General features: G+C 62.2%; 1 protein-coding gene across 13 annotated transcripts in view; it reads right to left on the bottom strand.

The window, feature by feature from the left end:
- Positions 1 to 17,699, bottom strand: part of VAV2 (vav guanine nucleotide exchange factor 2) — a 179,712-nt gene that overhangs the window by 19,285 nt on the left and 142,728 nt on the right. For all 13 annotated transcript variants that reach the window (XM_089913958.1, XM_089913959.1, XM_089913963.1 and 10 more), the window contains 9 exons: positions 12,477 to 12,576; positions 11,519 to 11,614; positions 10,761 to 10,829; positions 9,155 to 9,241; positions 6,533 to 6,618; positions 5,443 to 5,575; positions 3,001 to 3,110; positions 1,800 to 1,901; positions 1,359 to 1,447 (listed from right to left, as the gene is read on the bottom strand). In XM_089913958.1, the coding sequence (XP_089770084.1) occupies positions 1,359 to 1,447; positions 1,800 to 1,901; positions 3,001 to 3,110; positions 5,443 to 5,575; positions 6,533 to 6,618; positions 9,155 to 9,241; positions 10,761 to 10,829; positions 11,519 to 11,614; positions 12,477 to 12,576 (872 nt within the window). The remainder of the gene's footprint in view (positions 1 to 1,358; positions 1,448 to 1,799; positions 1,902 to 3,000; positions 3,111 to 5,442; positions 5,576 to 6,532; positions 6,619 to 9,154; positions 9,242 to 10,760; positions 10,830 to 11,518; positions 11,615 to 12,476; positions 12,577 to 17,699) is intronic.

The following is a 17,699-nucleotide window of genomic DNA, read 5'->3' as shown; positions in this document are numbered from 1 at the left end:
CGTACCGCAAAAAAAAAAAACAAGAAAACTTGACAGGAAATACACCAGAATATCACCTTTGGTTATTTCTTAATCTGTTCATAAGTGATAATTATTTTCTTCTTTTATTTCATTTCTCCTCTTTTTTTTCCTCTAAGTTTTTGATAAAGAAGTATGTTACTTTTAAGATCAGGAAAAAATGTCAGAAGAAATGAACTGTCCAGTCGCTTGACGCAAAGGACACATGGCCACAAGAGGGCGGTAGCCATGGGCGAAGCTGAAAAGCTGCGTCGGGGCCAGTCAGGGCCGGCAGCACCCTCTAGCCTGGAGGAGACTGGCAGGGTCGCTGAACTTCCACCGGGCCGGAGTGGGCTGCATCGGGCGGGCCTTGGTGGGGACGAGGGGGTCTGGGCTGACCTGTCGGACCCTCCTCCCAGATCAGGGCACTGGACCAGCAGTCACAGTAAATGAGGAATTAACAAACTCTCCTACTCTGGGTGGTGGTGTCTCGGGGGACGAGCAGGCCCGGCATGTTTCCCTGTCTACCTGGAGCGTGGTTAACCCGCTCTGAGCACAGCTCCCCTGAGTGTGGATGTCAGCATAACAGCCCCATTTCACGGGGATGTCGGAGCACCTGGGCCCCATGAAGCAGGGCGAGCAGCGTGGTGCTTGGCGGGTGCCCCATGCCCAGATCCAGAGCTCAGCCAGCCCCTGACCGTGGCGGCTTTGAAACCTTTCAGAACCATCTCAGGCTTTCCGGCGGCCCGTCCAGCTGCTCTAGGCTGGGCCCTCCCCCAACTCATCCCCCAAACCAAGATGATTGACAGGAGCCTCAGGCTTCCCCCATCTGAGGCAAAGGGGAGCACAGTAGGTGCCATGCACACACGTGAACCATCTACAAACAGGGCTGTCGCTAAAGAGGGCCGGGCCTCTCCAGGGCGGGGGAAGCCAGGGGTGAGGTGTTCCTCTGCGGTCGGAAAGCTCCATGCAACTGCCAGGAATGTTCTGTGCCCTCTGCGGGGTGGAGATTCTAGAGGCTTACAACTGCAGCACGGCAGGGGGTGCCCAAGAGGCCGAGAGAAGCCAGCCAGTATGCAGTTAGGAAGAGGGCTTTGCCATGGAATCCCCGCAACCGCTCCGGCTGGGCCTTTTGACACAGTGTGACCCGGGGCCGGCGTCCTCCCCTCTCTGAGCCTCTGTTTCCTCATCTGGTCCCTGCCCCATGGGGTCACCATGGCAGGAAAGGAGAATGTGGGAACACTGCCAGAGCCGGCAGCTATGAGGGATGACGGGACCCTCGGCTCGGGGTGTGTCGTGGGACCCTGAGGATCAGCCCCCAGGGCCCGTGCCCCACGGGGAGGGCGGGGATGGGTACTCACTGATCTTGCAGGGAGGGGTCACCTCCAGGCACTCCTTGTGTGCCCCGACGCCACACTTGGTGCACAGGTAACCCTGGTAGAAGGTGCCTCTGCGCCAGAGTGGGAGGGGGAAGGGGCAGGAGGTGAGGTGGACCACCAGACCCACCTTGCCTTCTGCCCCCCAGGGCATCACCCCTCAAAGCCCTGGGGCCCAGGACCCCCGCCCCGATGAGCAGCCTGGCTCTGTCATCCCCACAGGGGGCCCTGGGCACCCACGGGGACAGTCACCTCCCCTCCCGGCTGGATCCCAAACGTCCGAGGGCCGGCTGCCTCCCACACGATGGGATGTCTCCCCGGGTCCCTGGGGCCCAGCACAGCGCTGGCCTAGGGGTGCTGGGCGGCGATGGGGGCACAGGAGGGAGGCAGCACCGGGCTCCCTCGGGGGCCGGGAGAGGGCCTCACCTGAGGAACATCCCGCATGCTCTGCAGTTGGTGGTCTTGTCAAACGTGTACATCTGGAAGCTGTGCTGGTTGGCGGTGGCTTTGTCGGGCTTGATGTTTGACCTGATGGGAGGGAAAGCGGGATCCAGGTTCCCTGAGCCCCCCCGAAACGGGAGCCGCCAAACCAGCCGGGCTCCGGAACGCGGCCGGGAGTCAGGAGGCCAGGACTCAGAGCCAGGATCTGCCCCGCCCCCCGGGCAGACCCGAGGGGCCCTGACACCCCGGGGAGGATGAAGGGTCCGAGTGGGAGCTTTCGAGAACCTTCTGGGGTGATGGTTAAGGGCTGTATCTGGACAGGGCTTGGGTGTGGGCCGGTGCAAGCGTTTGTCGTGACTCAGCAAACCGCACCCAGGGTGTCACTGTGTGCGAGCCTGAGACATAAAGATCTAAACGAATCGTGACTTCACGACGGGCACCCTCAGTCGCACTGGCGTCTGCAGTTCACGACAACACGCCCACTAGCAGGTGGCACCAGGGCTGGGGGACGGCATGCGACAGAGGGCAGCACAAGACGTGAACGGAGCAGGCCGGGCATTTACCGTGACGTTCTTTCAACTTGGATCAATGCTTGAAAATTTTCATGAGAACGGTGGGGAGAAAATTACAACCCCTAGAAAGCCTTGGGGCCCACCGCCTGGCCGCCATCTATTCTGATGTGTCCCACGCGGGACGCCGTTGGATCCTCCCAATGATCCCAGAACCTGGACCCTCCCTTCGTGTGCATCTCACCAGGAGGAAGAGGCCAGGGAGGTGAGTGCACCTGCCCGGAGGCCCCCAGGACCTGCCACCCTGGCCTGAAGGTCTGATGTGGCCAGGCACCCCCATGATCACCTTTCTCTGTTGGGCTAATTGGGGTTCCTCCTAGATTTCATGGAAAAACAGCTCTGGGGCTTTTCCCCAAAGGTGACAATCCACCGGCCTGTAAGGGACCAGGGATCTGGGTCACCGTGAGTCCATCTGGCACCATGGCCATTCCTGGCCACTCGCTGCCCTGCCGGTCAAGTGTGGGAGGCTCGGCCCCAGGGGGAGGGCCCTCTGGCCACTGTAGATTAAAGAGCGAGGCTGCCACGCGGGGGGAAGGGGCTGGTATCCCCGGGGGGGCGGGTTCCCCGAGAAAGATCCACGTGGCCTCCCACCCGCGCCGCTGCCACGGCGGACTCACATGGCCATCTCAAACTGTTCCGTCCACTTCCTCTTCATGTCTTCTGTCTTGCAGAAAAACTGGAAGCCTTGCTTGCCTTGAAGGTGAATTAGATAGAAACCGTAGGACCACTGTGGGAGGAGACAGGGGACACGCTTGCAACGGGCACGGCTAGGTGCACACAGGTGCACGGGCACATGTACAGGCACACTCGTGCCCGGGCCTGTACGTGCACACATGTGGGTATGTGTATGCAGCCTCTAACGAGATGTCCTGGGACCCATCTCCGACCCCCTCCAAGGTGCAACCTCAACTGAGGTCTCTGCTGGTTTAGCCCAGGTCACCTCTAACGACCCGCGTTGAGGCGTTCACCTGGGGCCCCCTCCAGGACACCAGCCCGCCCACTTTCACTTCCTAAATGTGATGCCAAAAAAGCTCACTGGTCTGAATCAGAACAACAGAAAAAACCAAAAAAGGCAGAGGAGGTCATGGGCCTGGGGAGCTGCAGCGAAGTCAGCCCAGCCTTCCCACCCCTCAGCCACCACCAGGCCCGGCTATCGCTCGGGGCTTCTAAAGGGGCCCGGGAAGAAGCGTCTGGGAAGTCTGAGCCCATCTGTGTTAGGAAAGGTGGAGGGAAAAAGGAAAAGAGGGAAGGAGGGAGGGAAAGAAGAAAGAGGACAAAGGGCGGCAGAGAGAGAACAGGCCAAACCCCAGTGGCTCTGAAACCACCCAGGTCCTTAACCTCCAGGGACCGGGAGTGGGTGGGGCAGGCGGGAGGGGGGGTTTCACTTGACACCCTTTGCAGCCGGCAAATCTGTTATCACGAATACATGTCTCCTCTTAATCCAGACACTGAGGGGAGGAAGGAGGAGAACGCCAGGAACCCAGCCCGGCTCAGGCCCACCCGGCTCCCCAGACCCCACTCCCAGCTCAGGGAGGAAGTGCCGGCATCGGGCCCGGAGGTGAGGAAGGTGGCGAGCACGTGAGCGTCAGGGGCTTACCATTTTCCCGTGAGACTAGGAAGCGCGAGGAGAGGAAAGGAAAAGGGGAGACGAGATCATCAAGAGGCCTGGTCCAGCGCCACGGTGGGTGCCGCAACCCAGGACACTGCCCACTGCCAAGTGCCCCAGGATGGGGCCACCATGGCAAGGGCCTTCCTCCCAGAGGGGCAGGTGCCGGGGCGGAACTTGGGGGGCTTCGTCTTCAGCCCTGAGCCTGGGAGGTGGCCTCAGGTCACTGCTTCTGGGGCCCCAGTGGCCTGTTTTGGACATCAGGGCTAGGCAGGTCACCCCCAATAGCTCTTCCAGGTGGCACCTGCATTCTACCTGTTAGCTCGGGAGTCCAGCCTCTTTTAGCCCTTTGGTGCCTGGCACCCACACCCAGCCCAGGACTGCACACCATAGGTACTCAAGCACTGGGTGCAGAAGCAGGACTGAACCAGTGAGCACGGCAGCCCCAACTCAGCATCCACCACCCCACCCACAGCACCCACGGCCCCACCCCCAGCAGCCATGGCCCCACCCCAGCAGCCATGGCCCCACCCCAGCAGCCATGGCCCCACCCCCAATAGCCATGGCCCCACCCAGCAGCCATGGCCCCACCCCTAGCAGTCATGGCCCCTCCCTCACCAGCCATGGCCCCACCCCCAGCAGCCATGGCCCCACCCCCAATAGCCATGGCCCCACCCCAACAGCCATGGCCCCACCCCTAGCAGTCATGGCCCCTCCCTCACCAGCCATGGCCCCACCCCCAGCAGCCATGGCCCCACCCCTAGCAGTCATGGCCCCTCCCTCACCAGCCATGGCCCCACCCCCAGCAGCCATGGCCCCACCCCTAGCAGTCATGACCCCTCCCTCACCAGCCATGGCCCCACCCCAGCAGCCATGGCCCCACCCCCAACAGCCATAGCCTCACCCTCCAGCAGCCATGGCCCCTCCCTCACCAGTCATGGCCCCACCCCCAGCAGCCATGGCCCCACCCCTAGCAGTCATGGCCCCTCCCTCAGCAGCCATGGCCCCACCCCCAGCAGCCACAGCCCACTGGCTGGACATCAGAGCCCCACGAGCCACAGCAAGGCCCACCCGGTGCCCTCCTCCAAAGCGGGAGGGCAGGGGAGGGGCAGGAGGGTCTGCTTGCTGCAGGGGGCCACATGCGCCAGGCGGCCAAGGTGTAAGGCTGGGCTCTCACCAGCGGCCTCGGGCCACACCCCTCAGCTCAGGGTCCTCACTGGGGGGCTGCAATCTGGATCGTGCCCCTCCAACCCCCGCCAGGAAAGACTCAGACAAAAGGCCGGGGGGGGGGCGCGGTGCCGGGCCCAGCACAGAGCGGGTGGAGGCCAGCCCACCTGACCACGCTTTCTCTAGCCACCCCACAACTCCTCCCTCAGGGGGGGTCGGTGCCTGCCCCGCACGGGTGGCCCAGCCTTAGAAGCCCCTCCGTCACCACCAGGAAGCCGGGGCTCACCTTCTTGACGTCCTTGTTGTTCATGGGGTCGTCGGTCATCTTGTGGAAAAGCAGCTCGATGATCTCCTTCAGCTCGTAGCTGTCGCCCCTCCTCTTGCACACAATGACCGCCTTGTCAAACAGGAACAGGTACCTGGCCCGACAACGCGGCCACAGGGGCCCGTCAGCGTGGCCACAGGGGCCCGACAGTGCGGCCACCAGGGGCCCGTCAGTGCGGCCACAGGGGCCCAACAGCGTGGCCACCAGAGGCCCATCAGTGCAGCCACAGGGGCCCGTCAGCGCGGCCACAGGGGCCCGACAGCGCGGCCACCAGGGGCCTGTCAGCGTGGCCACAGGGGCCCAACAGCGCGGCCACCAGGGGCCCGTCAGCGCGGCCATAGGGGCCCGACAGCGCGGCCACCAGGGGCCCGACAGTGCAGCCAACGCACCGGGGTCCGAGGCCACGGGACGGCTGTGGGTGCCTGGGTGGGCAGCATGAGGGCTGCTCCCTCCCCGAGCCTGAGCCCTCCCCCGGCCTGGCCCACCCGGCCGACTCTGACCCCTCAGCCCGGCCTTGGATCCTCCACGCCCCTGCCCCCGCTGGCCTTCCCCACAGCACTGGCCTCTGCCGGTCACTGCCCATTTACACGTCCATCCTCCACGGGATTAGGAGCCGCGTGGGGCAGGGCTCACGTCTTCTGTGACCCTGGCCACGGCCCCAGGCCTTGGACGCAGCAGGTGTGCGTGGAGGACTGAACAAGCTGGGGCCGTGCCAGCTCCCCGGGAGCTTTCGCGTCGCCTGCCCACACTCCCGCCCAGTCCTTTGGCAAACAGCTCACACGGCCGCTCCCAGGAGCCCGTGCGCTCGCAGGCCGGGCCTCTGGCTGTCCCCCAGCCCGGCCGGTCCAGTGCCGGCCGCAGGCAGGGCAGCCCCATGGGCGCGGCAGCCACTGGCCATCGCTCTCACCGGGAAGGAAGGAAGCAATTAAAAAGGCGCAATCCAAAGACAAGTCCACGTGAAAAGTTGTTTCCAGGCCCGCCGGGGAGCGGGGTGCCCTGGAGCGGCGTGTCTGACTCGGGTGCCACCCAGCCCGGCGCCCGCTCCGCTCACCTGTCTTGCTTGGTGTGGTTCACTATGGACCGGACCTTCAGCTCCCCGTCGATCTTTGGTCTCCCAAACTCCTCCAGTTTCACTTGCTGGGAAAGAAAGGGCAAGGCCGTTAGTCCCGGTGCCAGAGCAAGTTCCCTACGTGGAGAGAAACGCAGGTGGGCACGCGTCTGGGGCGGCCGTTTTCCGCAGAAACCGAAGGCGGGAGCGATGTGAGACGAGCCCCCCTGGATCCCGGCTGGTGCTGAGGACAGAAGGGAGGAACTGGGCCTGCAGACTCCGTGCCCCACAGACCCGGCCCTGCTGAGGACTCCCTCCAGCTCTGCGGCAACAAAGGGCGACTGATGGTGTGGGTCAGTTAGCAGGCCACTGTCATCATGGAGCCAGGGCGGGAACCTTGTGGGAAACGCCAGACGCCTGACCCCGAGAAACCAAATTAAACAGAACAAACAGCGCTTATCATATAGAGGGCAGGCAGGGCGCGGGGGTCCTGCCGGTGGCTCATCTACCACAGGAAGAGCCTTCGAGTTGAACCCCCTCTCTGGTTTGCAAGGATTTCATTTCGTTTTCTGCCTGGTTTGCATCTCTGCTCTGCTCTGATTCAGAGAGACGTCTCTGGGCACGTTCCCTGTGCGGTCTACGCGGACAGAACAGGAAGGAGAGGATGCCGCAAAACGCTATCAGGCCAGCCCGCCTGGCGCTACGACGGGGGCTCTCAGCATCTTCTTTCAGAGTTTTCTGCATTTTCCGGGAGCTGCCAGAGCAAAACGAAGGGCGCAGCGTGGGTGTCACCCAGGGTGGGACCAGCACCTGCTTAGTGACTAAGGGCCTCTGTGTCTCATCTCCAAAGGGCGGGAAGAAAGGTACCAGCTCCACCTGCTGGGATGGGGTCCGGAGGAAACCACACGGCTGGGCAGAGCGGGGCGCCCGGCCCACAGGAGCGCTCCACACTTGCTCCCCTGCTGCTTAACTTTTTTCATTTGATGCGCAAGAATTAGTCGTATGTAAAAACTTAAAAAAAAAAAGGCTTCTTGTCACAAAAGTAGTGCCCATCCATCCATCGTAGAGCATGTAGAAAACATCCAACGCTCAACGAGGGGAAAACCAACAGCCCCAGGCCCCACCGGGCACTAACACCACCGCTAACAGCCTGGGGCACAGCCATCCTTAACCTCCTCTGCCCTCTGAAAGGGAAGAAAAATGGGGTCGGGTCATAATGCTGTTCGGCGACTTCTTTTTCCTTTGCTGGACGACACATTACGATTGTCTTCACGCCACGTGCCTGTACCACAGTCCTGTTTGGGCTCTTCTGACTCTGGTCGGGGAGGACCAGACAAATGGGCACCAGGTGTCAGCCTGGGCATGCGGGGCTTCCTTTGCAAAAGCTTCTGTGCTGATTTGCTTTTGACAGACACTCACCCGGACTCTAAAAGTTCAGGGACCAGAGAGTGAAAATGCATGTAAACCAGTGGTCCTCAGCCAGGGCTGATTCTGTACCCAGGGGACATCTCGTGATGTCGGGAGTTGTATCTGGTGGCCATGACTTGGGCCCCTGAAGGGTGGGGATGCTACCAGCATCTAGTGGACAGAGTCCAGGGGTGCAGCTCGACATCCCACAATGCACAGGACAGGCCCCACAACAGAGAATGCTCCAGCCCCAAGTGTCAACAGTGCCGAGGCAGAGAAACCCTGTTTAAACATTCAGCAGATCAGCAAGAGGCTGGTACCGGTTGGCACAGGCGGGGAAGTGCCTGCTTCCTGGGATGGCCCATCTCCTCGCCCCGCAGGACACAGTGGTTCACCCAACGCCCCGAGGCTGAGCCTCTGATGGGCCAGGATGAGGATAAGGTCCCACGAGGTGTCAGCCCTGCCTGCTAGAGGTCAAGGGGGAGGGGAGAACTCAAGGGCAACTCCTGGGCAGGGAGACCAAACCCTCTCTATTGTCCCTCATGGGGACAGGAGATGTGGGTGAGCCAGGGGTCCCAGAGCGTTAGGAGCCTCATGCTCCCCTGGGCGCCGTACTCTCCTCTTGGACCCAAGAGAGTCCCGGTCCAGGCCAGGGAGGGGGGGCAGAGCAGAGCAGTCAATACCGTTCCTCTCCTCGGGCCCTCAGCCAGTGGCCACCTTTGTGCACAGGGCCCCTGGGCTGGTCTCGGTGCACAGCCTGGCAGTGCAAGGTCAGCCTCCGCTCCCGAAGCTGCTCCACCCTCTTGGCGGAGAGCGCTCAGCACGGCTGCACGTGCCTCCACGACCCGGACGGACGGAGTGTGTGATCACCCTTCCGCTTATTCGATGCTGAGATTGTGAAAGTCATTTTTTTTTTTTTTTTTTTTTTTTGCGGTACGCGGGCCTCTCACCGTTGTGGCCTCTCCCGTTGCGGAGCACAGGCTCCGGACGCGCAGGCTCAGCGGCCACGGCTCACGGGCCCAGCCGCTCTGCGGCACGTGGGATCTTCCCGGACCGGGGCACGTGGGATCTTCCCGGACCGGGGCACGAACCCGTGTCCCCTGCATCGGCAGGCGGACTCCCAACCACTGCGCCACCAGGGAAGCCCTGAAAGTCATTTTTGAAAACATGCATATATGGCCGTGACTGTCTCCGCTCTTGGGGAGCCAGCGCACTTACCAGGTTCTCTATGGAACTCTGAAACTCGCCGATTTTCTTCAGGGTCTCTTTGTCCCGTTTGACTTCGTTGATGTACATCGCCAGGTCCTGGGACACAACAGAGGCGGGGAGCGGGTCAGCAGGCCCATGCTGGGCAGGGCGTGAGGGGCTCAGCCACGAACCCCACGGCACCGTGCAAGGGCTGGGCATCTCCAAAGTACCGTCCACCGTCCCCAGAAGTGGCTGGCCCTTGAAATGACCGCAGGGGTGAGAAGCGTCACCCCACTTGACAAACGAGGCAGAAAAGCTGTGCCCCATTGGTGGGCCAGGAAATCCCTCCTCCTAGAACAGCTTCCTTCTACCCCGTCACTCGGCCACCTTCTAGGTCAGAGTAGAAGGAAAACAACCAGGTCGACCTGGACCAGCCAGTTCTTGGCCCTACAGAGCCTCGGCGGAACAAGGGCGACCCCACCGCGCAGCCCGGCTACCCACATGCTGCAGTCTCCTGCTGGCCGCCAGGGGGCACTGCCCACCACGATCCAGAGGGCCCAGTGGGACAGACACCCAGAGCCCAGGGTGGAGCCCCTGAGCCAGGCGGTGGGTAGGGGGTGAGAGCTGGTTCCAGCCTCCCCTCCAGTGCCTCCGGCCCGTCCACACTGGGAGCCCACTGGCCAGGCAGAATCGGAGACCCCGAGGCAGGAACATTACAAGATGGGCCTGGTGAGCCATGCAACCACCGGGGCCTCCATGGCACAGGCCACAGAGTTCACACAGGACTTGGAGTAAAGAGGACAGGCTGCTCAGAGAAGCTCCCGAAACAGACGGCCGAGCAGAGCAGCGGGGGGACAGAAGCCAGAGAGGGGGCGACCCCCCTTGGAAGGTCACTTCGCAAAGATGGAGGAGGCACAGGACGTTGCCAGGTGACAAGGACAGGTTCAGCCCGAGCCAACACACAGGTGGGAAAGAACGGACACCTTCAGGGGCCTGAGCGTGGCCAAGCCTGCCTGGAAGGTGGGGCATTAGGGGTAAACACAACTGCAAAGCCAGCGCAGCTTTGGAGGCCTGTGTGCTGGGGGGAGGGTCTGGGCCTGACTCAGCAGGCAGTGGGGTGCCACAGAAGGGTTCTAAGAGGGGGAGGGACGTGAGCTGGGCTCTCCTTCCAGGGGCTGAGCTGCAAAGTGGGCTTCCATGGACAGAGGGAGGAGGGGAGAGGCGCCGTGCCTGGGTGGAGTGGGCATTTCAGAAGCAGATGCCACACACTGGGCAGCAGGCAGGGGAGGGCCAGGTGGCCCAGCACTGGGTCCGGTGCCTGGACTCCGGCGACTGTCTGGCAGACGGTCAGGGAAGCGAGAGGAAGGGAGGCCTGGGGGTGGGGGTGGGGTCACTGTGGGCCAGGGGAGGCTAGAGAAGAGAATCCTTAGGGAAGCCCCCTCCACCCGCCCCCTCTGCCCCTGGTGGGTCCCATCCACCGCCCTGCCCCTGCTCTGCCTCTTGCCGTCCCAGGAAGATCTACATCTCCGATCCCTGAGGTAAGGTTGTTAGCGAGGCCAGGTCCAGTCAAAGAAGGCGGGCACGGTCCATGAAGCCCCAGGCTGGCCCGGCCTCTCCCCTGCCTCGGTTTACCCACCTGCATGGCCTCCAGCGCTTCTTTGAGCTGCTGCCTCTCGGGCCGGTCGGTGGAATGGCTCAGAAGTTCCTGGGGGGGTGGTGAGGCGTGGGTGACCACTCAGGGGTCCCAGCCTGGGCCCGCTCCCCACCAGGCCCCGGGTGTGCAGACAGAGCCAGGCCCTCCGGACAAAGCCCCCCGCCCCCCCCCCCCCCGGCTCTGGTCCAGCCACCCAACTCCAGCAGACAGACAGCGAGTCCTCCTCCAGGGGACACACGGCTTCAAGGCGAGGTGTCTCCAACTCTTGTGGATAACGGGGGGAACATTAAGACAGCACAAAGCCAGGGGCCGAGCTAACAGGTGACCTGCTGATTCACTAAAGAGGCTTGGCTGGCACCTCACAGAAACCACTGTCTCCCGCGCAGGTCTGTCTGTCCCGAAGGATTTCCTGTTTCCATGGCCACCAGGAAGCTCAGGGACTGGGTTAAGAGATGAGCCCCAGGAGCTCTTACTTCTGGCCTGAGGATGCTTTTCTGTCTCTCTCGGCTTTTCTTTTCTCTTACCGATTTAAATCATAATTTTCCTTGCGTACTAACTGACAAATATTCATAATACATACAAATACTGCGTAGCTCCCGGCACTTATTTTGCAGTTTTTAGGCGCTAAGCACGGGCTGCCTTACTCTATGTGCTTGTTCATTTGTCACCCTGGACTGTCTGTGGGCTCCACCCCACGCCCCGGGGGCTGCCGGGCCCTGACCCACTCCAGCCAGTCTCACCTTGAGGAGCAGGTGGTATTTGAGCACCCTCTGCATGGGGACCACCAGCAGGTCCTGCAGCTTAAACTTCCCGTCTTGGACCTTCAGGGTGCATTCCTGGGCGTCGGGGGAGCAGCAGGTGGATTTAGAGCATCCTTGCCCGGGCACACAGGACCCCAACACTCCCATCCCCCAGCCTGGGGATGGGGGCAGACCCAAGCCCTGCACTGGGGCCCAGGTGTCTGGTCTTCCTCCAGTCTGGCTCCCAGAGACCCCCCCACCGCCAAACCAGGTGTGTGCAGAGGGGTGGGCTTCACAGCAGGCGGGCAGGGGCCCTGCTGCCTCATAGCCTCAGGGGTCTGCAGTGGCCACATGGGGGGGATTCTGAGTGACGCCTGGTCTGGGGTCTACCAGAGACCCTGGGGGAGGCCAGCTCACACTAACGGGGGCACCGCCCTCAGGAACCAGGGGCTCCCCACTGGTTGCCTGGACACACGAGGGCATCGGGCCTCTCCGAGGGGCAAGTCACCCCCAACACTGCCGGAGCAAAGGGACGTGGCACCAGGGCTCACCCTGGGAACCGTCTGACCGGCCAGATACAACATGGGAAGCCCAGCCTCTGGGGGGACGACACGGCAGGGGCGGGAGGCTCCCAGCAGAGGTCCGTCACCTGGGGCCCCCATGGGGTCCCGATAGGCCAGGGTCAGGGCTCAGTCACAGCCCCCCACTCAGCTGGATCTGGTCCGGGGGTCCTGCCACAGCTGCACCCAGGCTGGGCCCTGGCCTGGGACGGTGACCTCCCTCTGCCCACTCTCAACCCCAACAAAATGCAAAGGAAAAAAAACCATCTGCCAAAAACATCTACAAAAAACGTCCCATCACTGCCCCGTCCCCAGCTTCCCATGAAACGGGTAAGAGGCCAGGGAGCTGGAAGCTCGGAAACGGCAAGGGACAGGCCAGGCCGGGAAGCCCCAAGTACCTCGACTTTCTGTCTGAAGTCCTCCCTGCTGGCCAGGAGCTGGCTCAGCGTGCTCTGGGCGTGCTCCATGCGGCTGCAGTACTCCCCGTAGATCAGGAGCCTGGATGGCGGGTGCACACGCGCGCACACACACACACACACACACACACACACACACACACTGGGTGTGAGCCCGAGCCGTTTTCACGTCAGGCTGTGAGCGCAGCAAGCAGCTCTCTCCCCGCGACATTTAACGGTTTTGTTCTTTCCATGAGGCTGCTTTCCTTCCCTGCCCTGCCCAGGAGGAGGGCTGCCAGCCGTGGGGAGGGAGGGGCACCCTGCCTTCCCCGAACCCAAGGAGGCCCTCTTCTGTGGTTCTGTTCCAGGTCAGGACCGGGTTTGGAGGTGCCGCTCTCAGCCCCCCATCCCACCCCTGGAAAGGGCCAAAGCCAGACAGAAGCCCCCGCCTCCCCAGGCGACTCACGCTGCAGCCCACAGGCAGTGGGCACCAAGGCCCAGCCCGGCTCTGTGCTCGCCCTGGGGGGCCGGCCCCTGAGCTGACATTTCGAGGTGCGGGGACCCCGTGGGCCAGCCCTTGTTGCTGCCACATGGCACTGATGGTCTGTGCCTGGGTTCCAGCCACCGGCCTCTCAGGGCAGGGTGACGTCAGCCCCATCACCTGGGAGACGGGGGGGCTGGGAGGGGCCGCGGATCCAGGGAAGATGCGGGGTGCAGAGGGGGAGAAGGAGCTCCCTCTAACCCAGCCCCGCCTCCCCCGCTTCCGGCCTCCCCTGCGTCCACTGCCTGCCTGCCATCCTGCTTCTCTCCTAACACCCTCTGCTTTGCTCCCCACCACGATCCTCCAGGGCCGACAGACCAGAGCCCCCGGCACTGGGGCCCAGCGCTCTCAGGGCCTTGGGTTACTAGCCTGAAACCTCTTCTTTCAAAATCTTGTCACCCGACTACCGAGTAGGCCCCTGGAGAAGGACCAGGCAGGTGACATCGTTGGCTACAATAAGGATGGCTGCAACAGTCACCACCTCTGGGAGCCACCAGGGCCAGGAGCTTCACGCACAGCGTCACGACCCTTTAACCCACTTATAGAAGTGGGGGTGATGAGCCCCACTCTCCAGTGGGGAAACCAAGGCCTCAATGAACTTGCTAAGAGTCACCAGCTAATAAAGGGCGACACCAGGAGGCCGGGCCCCGCGCATGATGTTCCAGGGACGCCCTGCCAGACGCAGGTTACGCTGTGTGTCAGCAAACGTCTGGAGGCCTCTCCCGGCCCAGCTCTGGGAAGCTCGGGTGAAGATAACGTCAGGCCCATTTCTCTGTCCTCCGCAGACGCTGCTTCACCCTGAGGTACCTGGCGAGGCGCTGCGGGTAGGCAGTCAAGGCCTGTTGCTGGCTTCACTTTGGAGGAGATGACACTGCATCCTGCTGGGTCTGTGGGACTCCCCAGGCTCTCCCTACGCGGCCTGAGGGACCCGCGGTGACCACGCCTGGGCCGGGCATCCAGCACCCTGGCTCTGCCACGTGAGCCCCCGGGCAGGTCTCCCCTCCCTGGAGCCTTGGGGGTTTGGGACAGATGGCCGGGTCCAGAGTCCCGAGTGTGACACACTGACCAGGAGGAGCCACTCTGCATGAGAAACTGAGCCCTGGTTTCCACTTCAAGGAGTCTGCTATTCAATTCAGAATTTTCATAGAAAAGTTGATTAAGGGGCTTCCCTGGTGGCGCAGTCGTTAAGAATCCGCCTGCCAATGCAGAGGACATGGGTTTGAGCTCTGGTCTGGGAAGATCCCACATGCCGCGGAGCAACTAAGCCCGTGTGCCACAACTACCGAGCCCGTGCGCCACAATTACTGAGCCTGCGTGCCACAACTACTGAAGCCCGCATGCCCTAGAGCCCATGCTCCGCAACAAGAAGCCCGCGCACCGCAGCAAAGAGTAGCCCCCGCTCGCCGCCACTAGAGAAAGCCCACGCACACAGCAACGAAGACCCAATGCAGCCAAAAAGAAAGAAAGGGAGGGAGGGAGGGAGGAAGGAAGGAAGAGAAAGAAAGCCAGTTTCGTGTACCAAAGTTTAAAAAAAACCCCAGAAACTTGGAAGTAAGGCAACGCACACGCGGAGGACTTGACGGTTCAAGGTCCCACCGGAGCGCCTGGGCACGCCAGCCACCCGAGGCCCCGGGGAAGGCGGTCTCCCTGACCCGGCCCGACGCAGCTGCGTGACCCTGTTCTGTACACGTGATTTCCATCACGCTGGGGAAGCAACCCAAAGGTTCCAGCGCTCTTGCCACGGAGGAAATCGACCGGTTTGCATGTAACGTGGCCACCTCATTCCTAACTCCTGTCCCCGCTGACTCTGCGTGCCAGTGTCCCGGACTGTCAGCTGAGCGACCTTCGTCAACCTTCTGCTCTTTCATGAGGTGGTAGATGTTGGCCACCAGCTCCGGGATAGGTTATTTATTTAACTGCTTGACATTTCAACTCCGACCCCATAAAGGGAGCCTGAATGCCTCTCACAGAAATACATCTGACGCCTTATTTCCTCACTGCGTCACTTCTGTCTCAGCCCACACAGCCGGGGACAGGACGGAGCACGTCCCAGGACACAGGTGATGCGCCCAGGTGTTCACCCGGGACACGGGAACAAGCTGAGACCACGCGTGGCCAAGGCCTCACCCCTCTCCCGTCCTGAGCTGCCCCATCTGGGAAAGGAGCTCTGGACAGGGCGGGAGGCAAAGGGCTCTCCGGCTGATGGTCCCAGGGCAGCCCTCCCGACAGAGCAGCCACGTGAACCCCTGCGGGGGCTCTAGGGGGTACGAGAGCGTTGTCTCCGTGCAGGACCACCTGACCTCGGGCTTTGAGGTGAAAGGCCCCCAGAGACCCTGGTTTCCGTGAATGGAAATCACAGCCAGAGGGCAGCGCCATCCACCTAACCTAAGAGCAAGGAGAAGCTGCAGAGCGCCGAAGCCCTCACCTGCCCAGAGCCTCTCTCTCCACACTCACGGAAAGCCCACGGGGTCCTGGGATGGGGAACCTGCCTTTCTGAACGACGTTCCTCCTAAGAGCACGTGTGCAAAGCCCCACAGACAGTCCCTCCTAAGAGCTCGTCCTCCCACCTTACCACCGGGCCACCAGCTCCCCAGGCCCCATCCAGCCCGAACCACGGACCCACAAGAAGTCAGGCTCCAGGCCCACCTTGGTCAGCCCCAGCGATGAATACAAAAGGTGTGACTTCAATGCAAACCCTGCCCGAGAGCCAGCTCCCTCCGTGTGGGAGACGTGGTCTCCTTTAAGCCCACACGGCAAGGTTAACAGGAGCCTCCGCCTTGTCTGAGGATCGAGGCTGCATTAATGGGAGAATAAGCTCCAAAAAGAGGTGGGTGATTGCCCCCTGCCATTCTGCACTGCTCATACCACACCTGGATGCCACCCCATCCTTCATCAGTGACGAGCTGCCAGCATCTTGCCCCTTGAATTCCTCAATGGCTTCTCCTGCCCTCATTTAAAAAATTATGGGGCTTCCCTGGTGGCGCAGTGGTTGAGAGTCCACCTGCCGATGCAGGGGACACGGGTTCGTGCCCTGGTCCGGGAAGATCCCACGTGCCACAGAGCGGCTGGGCCCATGAGCCATGGCCGCTAAGCCTGCGCGTCCGGAGCCTGTGCTCCACAACGGGAGAGGCCACAGCAGTGAGAGGCCCGCGTACAGCAAAAAAAAAAAAAAAAAAAAAATTATGAATCCCTATCTTCGCCCACCAGATCCTGCAGAACCTATAACTGCTCCTTGGAGAACCTCCCCTTCGCCCCCTCGGTCCCGCTCCTCTGGCCTCTGCCGGTTCTCCAAACAGTCAGAGCTCCTGGCTCTCCTGCAGCTTCTACTCCCCACGTGGCTTCAGGGCTGATCCCCTCTCCCCCAGGTCCTCAGGGGGCCCCAGCCTGTGCTACAAGTCCCTTCCCCACATCCCCCTCCCCTTCCCTGTGCTCTCAGGCACTATCACAGCCCACAGTAAGTCTCTTGTCTGTGGACTCGTTTCCCAGGGAGAGCTGAGCCTGCTTCGCTCACCACGATGTCCTTGGCCCAGAGCTCTGCAGCCGCACACAGCAGGCACTCCATAAATGCTTGCAGAATCGGTAAGCCAGCGACCATCAGGGCCTTAGGGGCTGACTCAGAAATAAGAAGGGACTTGCCAGAAAAGGCGGATGCTGGGATGAACAGTGATTTGGCAAATGAGGTCTGATGAAATGCAGCCAGCCCCTCCCCCAAAGGGACCGCAAGAAAAGTGTCTGGACCCCCGATGCCTCGCTGGGCGGGTGACCATCTGCAGAGCTCTCGGCGCCAGGATGCATTCTGCTCACTGCAGTTCTCCGAGGCGGAAACGTCCGTCATCCCCAGAGGAAAGGAGGCCTGGGGGCAGGCCAGCCCGAGGTTGTGCGTAGAGGATGGCGCGAGGTCTTGTTCACAGGCAAGCTGGACCACAGGGACAGGCCAGGCAGCAAAGCCCTTGCGCTGGGGACGTGGAGGGTCCCAGGAGAGAACAGGTCATCCATCTGTACCTCAGCCACGCGGCCTAGAGCTGGGTTACTGGGCCTCAGTGCCCGTCCGACCCCCAGCCAAGGCGCAGCACTGACGAGATGCTGAGAAGTGTCTGCCGTGCCTGTCACCTGGGCGAGGGTCAGGCCTGACAGTCAGCTCAAGTCCAGCAGCGGGGCGCCATGGGCCCACCTAGCATGGTGGCTTGCAGCCAGGTGAGAGGAAAACCTTGTTGGGGGCAGAGGGCGGGTTAGGGAGCCGGCCTGACCCCCAGACCTGATCCCCACCCCCTTGCCCGGGCCGGCCAGCATGCCCACACCTGCTGGTGCCTGGAGAAACCTCGTCTGCTCTCCTCTGGCTGCGTCTGCCACCTGTACATGGGCACTGCCTGCTCCCTCATGGCTCCCGGGAGCCCCCCGACTCGTGGCCCCTCAGAAAGCAGGCTTGAGGACCCTTGCCTGTTCAGGAGGCCACAGCTCCTTGCCTGGAGCTACAGGGCACCTGGGGGAGGCACGTTCAGGCGATCCTAGGTGAAGGCGCCTGGGAACGCAGCTGCCTGTGCAGACAGGGTCGTGAGCGGAGCTGAGCGTCACCTGACGGGCGATGCAGGGGACCCTCCTGCAGATGAGGGCGACATGGACCCAGGGTCCCCACTGGCCCCTGTGGTGCCTTCTACAGCTCCCAGGACCCCTCATCAGACCCTAGG

This window comes from Delphinapterus leucas, chromosome 6 (genome assembly GCF_059928025.1).
Source record: "Delphinapterus leucas isolate spDelLeu-1000000601 "Yukka" chromosome 6, BTC_Dleu_Yukka2, whole genome shotgun sequence".
NCBI classification, from domain to species: Eukaryota; Metazoa; Chordata; class Mammalia; order Artiodactyla; family Monodontidae; genus Delphinapterus; species Delphinapterus leucas.
This window is presented reverse-complemented; position numbering and strand designations above follow the sequence as displayed.